Consider the following 12,471-nt stretch of genomic DNA (forward strand, 5'->3'; position numbering starts at 1 on the left):
AGAGAAGGGCGTCGAGGAGGGAACAGACCCTTTTATATGCGAAGTAATTTCTGTTCGTTTTAAGTTTTAATATCGTTCCTTACTTTTGGTCAGAAAAACTTGTTTCTTTATTTAATTTTTACTTTAAAGATAGTATTTTTTAATGGGAAGCATATGGACCAAATTTTTTAAAGAAAAGTAAAGAGCCTCATTAAACCAAAAATGAGAAAAAGTAAAGTCTTTTTTCTACAAAGCAAGTTTGTCAACGAATAGCAAAGAGCCTCGTTAAGCCAAAAATGAGTAGAAATAAATTCAAATAATTTTCCAAGCGTAAAACTACCATAAATCACCATCAATAAATGAATTAAACCCAAAACAAACAGAAATTACAATAAATAACCGATTCAGTGCTGTTTCTAATACAACTACAACTACTGCTAGTATAACTCTTGACCCAACTGTAAAGTGCTTAGCTGTATTAAAGATGTAAAATGACACATTGGTTTAATTTCTCAATAACTGAATTGGATATTAAATTGAAACTTTCAGGGAAATTTAAGGGGATGTAAAAAAAAGATACTTTATGATTCCAGATTGTGCCTTTGTGAAGGACGTCTGTGGAATTTCCCTAGAACAGCTAAGGGTATTACATTGGTAATCTGAGGGCATATTGTTCGGGATGTTTCACTAAATCAAAATAAACTATTTGCACCGGAGTTGTCAAAAGGGCGTATCTGCAATATATAATGGTTTTGAGTTGAAATTTTAGGGAATTTTGAGGGGGGTGTTGAGCTGAATTGAAAGATTATATGTGTATCTCGATGGTCAAAAGGACGTATCTGCAATTTCTCAGTAGCAGTTAAGGGTATTAAGGTAAGACGTTCATGGAATATTGAGGGGGACATGAAATTAAATTAGAAGACACTGTGTGCATTCAAGGTTGTCAAAAACGTTTGTCTGCGATGCCTCAGGTACATATCTCAGGTTAACTTGGGGGAATTAATTTGAAATCTTTAAGACATAGTGGATAGGATAGCGGTTAAAAGGGTTTCAAATATACAAATATAGAAAGATTACGTAGATTTTCAATCCATTTACTTGAATCATATTCCTCGTACCCACCAATCCAAAATTCTATAATACAACTATTATAAAAATTTGCTGCAAAATTTTGTCCAGTGTATAAATAGCAAGCCAAAATCTTGCTTTTTACGAAAAAAAGCTGAAAAAGTTCTACAAATATTTATTTTATTAATCAAGAAAACCATGTGAGTTAAAACCAAAAGAAATTATTTATTTTTTTTAATCCACAAAAATAGTTTTTCAAAGAACCAAATAAGAGCTATTGAGCCATATTAAGCCTAAGGCGAACGGAAATAAAGCAAAATAGTATCAAACAGTTAGTGGTAACACACTGTAAATAAGGAGCGACCCAGCTCAATAGTAACCGAAACTGTAAAAAACGGAATTTTGATAAAAATAGATACATAACAAGAATTGGATATTTATTGCTGATTTTAAATATAAAAGTTTCATCAAGTTTAGTTCAAACCCATCAAAAGTAGCGAGCCTGAGAAAATTTGTCTTATTTTCAAAAAAAAGGGGAAACATGCCCTAAAAGACATTGAGTCATAATGAAAATTACACCATCAGATTCAGCGTATCAGAGAACCCTACTGAAAGGGTTTCAAGGTATTATCTGCAAAAATGTGGGATTTTGTATTTTGTATCCCGGATGCGTGTTTGTTTGTATTTTTGTTGTTTTTTTTTTCCCATGGGTGATCGTATCGACCCAGTGATCCTAGAAGGACCACTGGTCAATAGTGATCCTAGAAGGAGAGGGCTCATTCTATCTGAAATTAAAAGCTCTTGTGTCCTTTTTAAATGACCAAAAAAATTGGAGGGCAACTAGGCCCCCTCCCACCTCATTTTTCCCAAATGCAACGTATCAAAATTTTGAGATATACGTTTTGCTCAAAATAGTCAAAAATCTAATAGCTATGTCCTTGAGGACGACTTAATCCCCCACGGTCCACAAGAGAAGGGCTGCAAGCTATGAACTTTGCCCATTGTTTGCACATAGTATTAGTTATTGGGAAGTAAACAGACATTTTCAGGGGGGATTTTGTCTGTTTGGGGGTATCAGCAAGAAAGGGTTACGTGGGAAGATCTTTCCATGGAGGAATTTGTCCCAGGGGAAGAGAATTTCTATGGGGGGGGGCTGGATTTCCCAGCATTATTTAAAAAACAGTCAGAAATTAACTGAAGATTTAAATTTTTCATCTGAAAGTAAGGAATAACATTCAAACGTAAGACGAACAAAAATTATTACGTATGTGAGAAGTTCCACCCCTCGTCAATACCTCGCTCTTAACGCTAAAGTATTCTTAGTAATTTCAATTCAGCTATTTATTCTCATTAAATGGCTTTGGGGATTGAGGGGGCATTCTTAAAGAATTGGAACAAAAGTTGAGCTTGAGCGTAAAAAGCAAGGTATTGACGAGGGAGAGAACCCCCCTCATATTAGGTATATAAGGGGAGTTTCTTCCCCTCGTCAGTACCTCGCTTTCTACACCAAAGTTAGAATTTGGTTAAATAATGGCCGATATAAACAATAATTAATTTGTGTTATTTTTGGCCAATCTGAGCATTCAATATTATCTTAAACAGCTTCTTAACTATGACTAAATAAAAAAAAGTTTTTTTTAACTGCAAGTAAGGAGCGATATTAAAACTTAAAACGAACAGAAATTATTCCGTATATGAAAGGGGTTGTCCCCTCCACAACACTTCGCTCTTTACGCTAAAGTTTGACTCTTTGTCACAACTGCACTTTTTAAAACAGTAAAAAAATCTTTAGCGTAAAGAGATGAACCCACAATGGAAAAACCCACAGCAGAAAATTTGTCCCCCTCCCCCATCTGAAAATCTATCCACCTGAAAATACATCCCAATAACAAATACTATGCGTAAACGATGGACACATTTTATAACTTTAAGACTTTTCCCTTGGGGCTGTGGGGGGTCATTTTATACCCAAAGGCATAGTTATTGAGCCTTTCAACTATGATGAACAAAATGGCTCTCTCAAAATTTTGATTGGACGAATTTAGGAAAAAAGCGGCGGGGAAGGTGGCCTAGCTTTCCTATTTTCGTTCGAATGAGCCCTCTTCTAATAATCTAGGACCACTGGGTCGATACAATCATCACCCTCTGGGAAAAAAAAGAATAATAGTAAACACGCATCCTTGGTCTTTCTTTCTGGCAAAAAATACAAAATTCCAGATTTTTGCAGATAGGAGCTTGAAACCCATAAAGTAAGGTTTTCTCATACGCTGAATCTGATGCAGTGATTTTCACTAAGATCACTTGACTTTTAGGGAGTGTTTTCCCCTTTTTCAAAAATCAAGAAATTCCCAGGCTCGTAACCTTTGATGGGTAAGACTAAACTTAATGAAATTTATATATTTGAAATCAGCATAAAAAGCCGATTCTTTTAATATTCATATTGGCATCAAAATTCGTTTTTTAAAAATTAGTTTTTTAGAGTTTCTGTTACTATTGATCCGGGCCTTACTTACAGTTTGCTACCACGAACTGTTTGAACCACACTTTTTTAGATTTTTCTTTTGGTAGTTATTACGTATATGAGGGAATTGCCCCCTCCTCAATACCTAGCTCTTTACGCTAAAGTGTTCTGAATTTTTAAAAAGCCTTTTTATATTTAATAGCAACCACAAGCCGAAGAAATGCAATATCTTCGGTTTATTATCACATAAAAATCAAACAGTTCGTGGGAACGAACTGGGCTCAATAGTAACCAAAACTCTAAAAAAATGAAATTTTGGTACCAATAGTTACATAAAAAGAATCGCATTTTAATGCTGATTTTTAAATACATAAGTTTTATCAAGTTTAGTCTTACCCATCAAAAGTCACGAGCCTGAGAAAATTTGCCTTATTTTAGAAAATAGGGGGAAACACCCCCTAAAAGTAATAGAATCTTAACAAAAATCAAACCATCAGATTCAGCGTATCAGAAAACTCTACTGTAGAAGTTTTAAGCTCCTATCTACAAAAATGTGGAATTTTGTATTTTTTGGCAGAAGACAGATCACGGATGCGTGTTTGTTTTGTCTTTTTTTCCAGGGGGTGATCGTATCAACCCTGTGGTCCTATAATGTCGTGAAGGGCTAATTCTAACGGAAATTAAAAGTTTTAGTGCCCTTTTTTTGGTGACAAAAAATTGTAGGACACCTGGGCCCCCTCCCACGCACATTTTCCCCTTATGTCCCCGGGTCAAAATTTTGAGATAGCCATTCTGTTGAACTTAGTCGAAAATCGAATAACTATGTCTTTGGGGATGACTTGATCCCCCACAGTCCCCGGGGGAGGGGCTGCAACAAACTTGTTTACACATAGTAATGATTATTATGAAGTGTACAGACGTTTTCAGGAGGACTTTTTCGTGTTGGGAGGGGGTGGGTCGGGGGTTACGTTGGAGGATCTTTCCTCCAATTCTAGAGGAAATTTCCATGGTGAGGGGTGGTGTTGAGGATGGGGAAACCCCTTCATGTACGTAACTGATCTTTTTTAGTTTTAATGTTGCTCCTTTCTTTCAGTTGAAAAAAAAACTTATTTTTTATTTAATTTCAAGTGTAAAACGAACATAAATCGCTGTCAATAAATAACTGAACACTAAATGAACATGAATTACAATGAATAACCAAGTTAAACTTAAAAAGAACAGAAACTACGGTAAACAGGAGTAGGACTAACGTTCCTATGCCTGATAAGGACCAACATGTCAGTATCTATAACGCCATAATAACGTTAATAAGTGCAAAGTTGTTCAGACTATCAAGAGTGAATATCATGATACATTATACTATCAATCCACATTTCATTAGATCTTTCTAGTAATCTTTGATTATATAATGATATTTTTTATGTTATAACAAACAAAACTCACAGTTCTAAACGTGAATTGTTTTCAGTAAAGCGCAAGTCCTCAAGCGAATCTTTCGTTCCAAAGATTCGTCAAGCAAATCTTCATATACTTGCTACTAATACTGAAGGGTATGTTCATCTTAAGGGCCACAATTGAAGGAACATATATATTCAGGTATCTCTAGCTCAGCGACTAGGTCTTGGTACTATTCCAAACACCGTAATGTATGCTAAAATAAAGTCACGCCATTGAGCTACTCACCATAGCGTTTACGGGTTTGTTCTTCATTTATAGCCTCAAACAAGAATTTTCTTTTTAAAAAAGCTTAGAAACTTGATTTTCCCTTTCTGAAAGGACAAAAGAAGGTCGTTACAGCTATTTTTTGGACCCGCTAATAAATACTTTCAACTTTGAAAGATCGCACTACAATAAAAAACTTTTATGTTCACAAATCTCTCAAAATTTTAGCACTTGTCAGTTGAAACCCTCCCTACCTTACTTAATTTCCTAGTATTTAGTATTCACCCTTTATCCAGTTTTGTTAAGTGCTTCAATCCATAGACATTTCCTAATTGAGATGTCCCCTCACCGACATGGTATCATTACTGTTTACAATGTGTGTATCGTATCCCTCTAAACCGATTTAGGTCTTGTTGGGAAACTCGGCAAATAAACATGTTATCATAGTAGAAAATTGCGCTTGGAAAGAATAAATTTGTAGAAATTGTACAACAAATGGTATTTAATTTCTAGGTGGTCCAGTAAATACAGTTCAAAAGATAGAAACGTTCACAAATTACGTTTTTTTACTATTTACTTACTGTTTGTTTTTCGATTTTAATAGTACATTTATTGAGTGGACGAATGAACATAAGAAAAACTTTGAAATTTCCCTTTGAAATTTGAAATGAGAAATTTCCCTGTACAATAAAATATATAGAATGGGAGATATTGGTGGATACGGAAATATAAGGTTTGAGGTTTAAAACTCTTGACAGAGCCGTTCAAAGGGGTGGAGGCAACCTGGGCAAGCTGTCCCAGGCTTCGCGACTGGGAAATGTGTCTTGGTTATGGGGGTGGGCCATGGCTAGTGGTTGCCAACTTTAATCAGATTTTTAGTTTGACTCGGCTTTTTGCTTATATTTAAGTTGGGATGGGGGTATTGCAACGAAGTTTTCCCGGGCGCCACCAACCCTAGGAACAACTCTGACTCTTGACAATTGATTTTATAAAATTAAAATTTGGTAGAAGGCAAGTGTTACCAAATGAAAGGAAAGATTACGGTTCAATCTCGAGATAAACAGTAATAATCATATGCATATGGGGCTACAACTCCTTTCAACCACCGGCTCCCTACGCCAGAATTTGATAAGTGCTAACATGAAAGGATTGTGGAGTGCAATAAATATGACTAACTAGTAATTGTATTATATTATCCATTAACTGCCTTTTAAAAATTAAAATAGAAAATGTTATTGTTCTTAAAATAATGACAAAACTATCCTTTACATGATCGATGAAATATAAAGCAATGTAGCTTTTATGTCACTAAGTTTGCGTTTGGGTCCTCTCATCGAGTAAAACCTCTAATTCTAGCTTTAAGAACGGAGGCTTTCATTTACAGGAGACTTTCAATTGTTCTCAAGTTCTAACATTCCTGTCTATCATAACTGGAGATCTTTATTTCAAATTCATATCCATTCATTTTTTTATATTATACTCAATTAAAATTAATATACTCAATTTTAATATTAACACTTTTTTAATATTATTGTTTAATATTATATTATATATTATAAATCTTAATTTAACATTCAAAATACGGGGCGCAACGACGTCACCCCTCTACATTTTTATTTTTGCCAAATTTCCTATTTTTTATAACAATTCTTCGAGAATAAGGGTACAGTTTGTGATATTTGCTTTACCAAATAAATTAAGATTTCCCTGAGGTTAAGGAGGCTACCACCCAATCAAAATCTATTAGTACTAATATATACAACAGTATCACAATATTTTGAGCTTAACACTAATCTTGTACGTCTAGTCCAAATTCTTTCTTCAAAATAAGGGAAGGCTAGAGGATAATCACTCCAATTCCCAAATTTGTTTGAAGGATCTGTTATAGAAATCCGTTATAAGATCTGCTATAGGATCTGTTACGGCCTAAAAATTATTTTATGCATTTAGGTCCCCCCTCACCTTCCATCTATAAACAGGTCCACCGAGTTCTTCGTCCCTAGAAAATGAATTCTACTTTAACTATTGGCAATGAACTCTTAAGAAAGAGTGACCTATCTCGTTGTTAACCCAAGCTTAATCATTCAGATCCTGGTACCGAACTGTAAGGAAGGAGCGACGTGGCTCAATTGTAACCAAACTCTGAAAATGAAATTTTTTATATCAGTAGACACATGAAAAGAATTGGCTTATTATTATTCCAAATATATGAGATTCATTAGATTTAGTGTTATCCATTAAAAGATACGAGACTGAGAAAATTTGCTTGGTCTGTCGACAAGGAGAAAAACCCCCTAGAAATCAAGGAATCTTAATGAAAGTCAGACCATTAGATTCAACATATTAGAAAACCCATCTGTAGAGGTTTCAAGCTTCTATCTACAAAAATATGTTTTTTTTTCTGTTTTTTTTTTTTTTGGTAGAAGAAAGATCACGGACACGTGCTTATTTGCTTGTTTTTTTGTTTTGTTTCACCGCGTGTGATCGGATCAGGTTTTTTCGTCAGGAGTATGGTTCTAGAAGCTCGTATGAGGGGTCATTCTAACGGAAATTAAAAGTTCTAGTGTTCTTTTTAAAGCAAAGTTGTTTAATCTAAATTTTGAGATAGCCATTTTTTTTAGCATAATTCAAAGGTCCGATAACTATGATTTTGGTGATGATATGACCCTCCATAATCTCTGGGGAAAGTGTTCTAAGCGGTATCGGACGCATCAGTATCGAGCGTATGGGTACCGGGCATATCTCTAACAGGTGTACCGATATTGGGCGTATCGGTATCAGACACACTGGTATTGGGTGTTTTTTCACGTATCGTTTTGTTCCTTCTATACGATTATCTGAAGAACCTCTCTTTCTTAAGGCTGATTGTGGTAATTCTTAGCCAATGTTTTTTTTCCTTCCATGTCAAGAAATCACGATTAACCGCCAAAATTTGAGCGACCTGAAGTGGGATTGTTTTTGGGATTCTTAGTGTGGGATTTTGTAGGGAAAGGGATTTTCCAAGAGAAAAGTTTTCAATGGGAAGAAATGTTTATGGGGGAGCTTTCTGGGAGAAGTTTTACACCAAGGGAGGGGAATTCCTGGTATTATTTGAAAAACCGTTGCAAATTAAAGAAAAAAATCAATTGAAAGTAAGCAGCAACATTTAAAACTTAAAACGAACAGAAATTTTTCAGTATATGAGGTTGGCTGTCCCTCCCCTTCAGAAAAGTTAAACAAAAATATGATAACAGTATCGCTACCATGTGGTGCATCACATATTTCCTGGCATTACTTTAAAAATGATCAGAAATTTAAAAAAAAACTGAAAGTAGGGGACAACATAAAAACTTAAAACAAATAGAAGTTATTCTACTTTATAAAAGGGGCTGCCCCCTCCTCAATATCTCGCTCTTTGCGCTACTTTCTTATTATTTTAAAACAGAGTTGTGATAGAATCAAACTTTAGCGTACAAAGCGAGTTATTGAGGAGGGACAGCCCCTTTCATATAATTTCTGTTCGTTTTAAGTTTTTATGCTGCTCCTTACTTTCAGATGAAACTGTTCTTTTAGTTTCTAATCATTTTTAAAATAGTCGAGATATCCGTGATGCATCACATGATAGCAATGCTGTTATCATATTTGTATTTGATTTTTTCTGGAGGGGAGAGACAGCCACCCTCATATACTGAAAAATCTCTGTTCGTTTTAAGTTTTAATGTTGCTCCTTACTTTCATTTGAAAGAAATCGTTTTTATTTTAATAAATACATGAATATTACTTGCTTTTCTTCGTAGTTCAAAATATATAGTAGTAACTAATGTTCAAGGTATCAATGAGAATTCATTAGCATAAGAAAATTTGCATAAAATTAGAAAAGATGGCACAAAATTCTGCAAAAGAGATCCTATCTATACAAAGGTAGACAAGATCTGACATTGATCGCTCGTGTAGAAATATAAAAAGTACTTTGAACTAATTAAGTGTTGAAGTGAATCAACTCAGTCAAACGAAGCTCAAATTCAATTATCTTTAACAAACTGTTCGTTTTGATAGACTGCGATTACATAGGGCAAATATACTGCCAATTGATATTGCCTCTGAAACTGGGAAGTTTTACAAATAGCTTATTAAATATGTCACAACTGGTAGCCTGCCTCAGAATTTTCGTTTGAAAGTGCTTTCTAAGCCAAATTTTTTCTTTGCATAAAAGTTTGTAGAAACGGTCATTTTGCTTTTGCTCGATATCGTTTTTAATTAGAAAGAGACCCTAGAACTTGTATTTCCGTCTGAATGAGTCCTGTTTTGAAACTCTATAGTTTGTTGTTCGTGTTCAGTATCCTTGTATATGAATTCTACTTGTTCGATATCTTTCTTGGGCATATATGAAATCCGTTTTGTGTGGATAAAGACTCTAAATCTTTGCTGTTGATTCCAAAATGTTGACTTTGGTGGCACAATCGTCACCAATATCATACAAATATTTTATATCAGTATTAAAAGTAGAATCATTGAATGTTTAATGATATATTCTTAGCAAAATTTCTGTCTTAATTCCCATTTCTATCAACAAGGGCCCCACTTTACTCAACGTTTCAAGTATGGTTGGATTTGAACAAAGTTTCTAATTTTTTTCGTTCACTAAAAGTAAACTTTTTGCAAAACCTTTAAAAACAAAATCTCTTTAAGAGTACAACTTGTGTTATGTTTGCGCAAGAAAGATCATGCCTTCAAATTGCTGATGGGACCGCACCCTTAAAGATTTCGATTACAATTTACAAATTCATGGACAGGTCATTCAAGGCCACATTAGGACAACCTCCCCCCAAAAAATTAATATTGTCTGAAACATTTTTTATTTTTTTTAGTCGTACTAAAATTATTAATGCCATTTTCTAGAGCATTTTCTAGTCCCTTTTTCCAGCGAATATTAATAATTTGGAACGAACCTAGAAAGTGATCTTTCTAATTGTATTATCTTTATCAAGCTCTACTTTGTACTACGAAGGACCTGGACGGGCGGCTTCATCAAATTGCATGTCTTATGCTTATTCTTATGGAGCTGCCATAAATCTCTCTGTTAGATGTAGTATTGAGGCGGCAGGTGCCGTTGCTCCAATGTTTTCAACTATGTTACATCCAACTCCTCATCCAAACCAGGTAAATGATTTCTTTATCCATAAAATTAGGTATGTTTAGCTATGTATACATATAAGTAAGTAATTTTTTGTGGTCTTGGGTGTAAATTTTTGTTTATTTGTTTGCACTAAGCCAAGTTAACTAATCAGGATAGAGACAAACTTGCTGCAGAGTTAAGCTGTTTGAGACCAAAACACCGACGAACACTCTTCCTTCAACTGCCCCTAATTAAAACCTCCGACGTCTAGATTTATCCTAGATCACCTAGGATATCCTCGAAGACTCTGAGTTATATTTTAGCTTTTTGCTAAGAGGAAAACTGCAATTGATATTTATTAGACCTCTAAATAGCATTTTGTGGTTTTGATAATAAATTATCCATAATAATTATTCGGCAGCTCATGATGAAGAATGTGCAAAAAGTAATTCACTCGGGAAAAGGTATAAGAAGGGAAGATTGTTGCTGAAACGAAAGAATCTCAGAATCTCTATATCAGTCTTACCACGTGCACTTCTTTTGTACTCTTTTTTTTAGCAGGTTCTTTTGTAAATTTAAAGTACATATAAAAACAAGGAAACGACTTTTACGGTACTTTTTTCTAAGAAGAGTAAAAATTTGCAGATTGAAAGGAAAAATATAGGATTTTTCATTTATTTTTTTCTTATTCTGAATCCAAAAAAAAGGAAAAAAGTGTGGCTTTAGTGATCTAGTGAGGTATGTAGTCAATTCCACAGAAAAACTATAAACAAAAAAGATTAGGATCTATCAATAGCTAAGACGAAGTACGTCTAGTTTGAAACCTATTAAAGAGTTTATAGGTCAATCCTCTCATAGATCCTGTTATAGAGTTAAAAAATTTGTTTATGGATTAAATTCAAATTTCAGGCGGGGGATCCAAATTTTCTCAGGTTTTCTGATGACAAGTGTTACGTTCAACGCAAAATATGCATTTTTATATTTGAACCGTAACAACGAATTCAAACAGATATAATCATGGAATCAGACAGTTTAGGTATTACAATCTAGGGTTGAAAATTACCAGTTTTTCTTATACTATATTCATTCAATGTTAACTTAATTCAATAATCCTTAAGAGAAGAGAATTTTGGGTTGTCCTAAAAACTGGGTGTATTGGCCCGTACTTTTGTACCAAAAACCTCCCTCGCCTTCTTCTGAAAATAAATAACTTGTGATTTACGGACATTGAAGGCCTTAAAAGTTCTTTTCTAACACAGTAAAAACTTACATGTAATTGTAAATCACATCAAAGCTAAAGCGTTAGACAATGCACGGTTCACACGTAATGCACCCCACGAAAGATTGTTTTTAGAACAGTGCTTTCTATTCTCTAGTAGTACATTTTAGTGTTGAAACAGCGCATTCCATTTTATTGGAAAGGTGGTCCTGTGCTAGGTAAAAATAATCTTCAGTAAATTTGGTGCCATATTTTAAGTCAGTTGAGATTAGCCAGAAACATGCACACAAATAAGAGACTACGAAGCCAAATTTCTAGTACTTCTATATCACAAGAAAATGTTGACCTAAAAATATATATAATTAAAAAAAAAATTCTGATGGAAGTAAAGAGTGCAGTTAAGTGAGTGCTGAGCGCAGCTGAAACGATTAAATATTTGGGCTTCACAGTTTACCTGACAAATATCTACATAGTTTTGTTAAAATAAAATAACCCGTGACACTTCCTATATTAAAAGAATTCCTATATTAAAAGTCCTCAAGTAGCTAATAGAAAATAAAAACATCACTAATGTGGCTCTCAATGGTCTTTCACCGGCCGTGAAACAAATATATTTTAGTATGCAACATTAATTCTCTAAGAAACTCCAGCAAGCTCAGTTTTTAGTAATGTGGTAGTTTTTCAGAACTGTCTGAATAAAAGGACATAACACGAGTCAGTTTATTCGAACAGTTTTGTAAACAGAGGTAGCCTGAGCTGCGACGTGATAATTTTTGTTCCTTTAATTTTCAGGGTCGCTCTGTTAATGCTGGAGAAATAAACAGAATAAAAAAAAGACATTTCGGCGTTTCAAGCTCTCTTTCAAAATGTGCGAAAAATTGGTATCATAATTAACTTTTACTGTTAATATTAAATAAATAAAGCTAGTTTCTTCAACTGAAAGTAAGGAGCAACATCAAAACTTAAAACAAAAATAAATTATTACGT

The 12,471-nt window shown here is 34.2% G+C and overlaps 1 protein-coding gene across 1 annotated transcript in view; it reads left to right on the plus strand.

Annotated features, from left to right (window-relative positions):
- LOC136034726 (uncharacterized) overlaps nucleotides 1-12,471 on the plus strand; it is a 138,087-nt gene that overhangs the window by 96,773 nt on the left and 28,843 nt on the right. The window contains exon 8 of the mRNA XM_065716092.1: nucleotides 10,138-10,309. Coding sequence (XP_065572164.1) covers nucleotides 10,138-10,309 — 172 coding nt within the window. The remainder of the gene's footprint in view (nucleotides 1-10,137; nucleotides 10,310-12,471) is intronic.

The sequence above is a fragment of the Artemia franciscana genome, chromosome 13 (assembly GCF_032884065.1).
Source record: "Artemia franciscana chromosome 13, ASM3288406v1, whole genome shotgun sequence".
NCBI lineage: Eukaryota > Metazoa > Arthropoda > Branchiopoda > Anostraca > Artemiidae > Artemia > Artemia franciscana.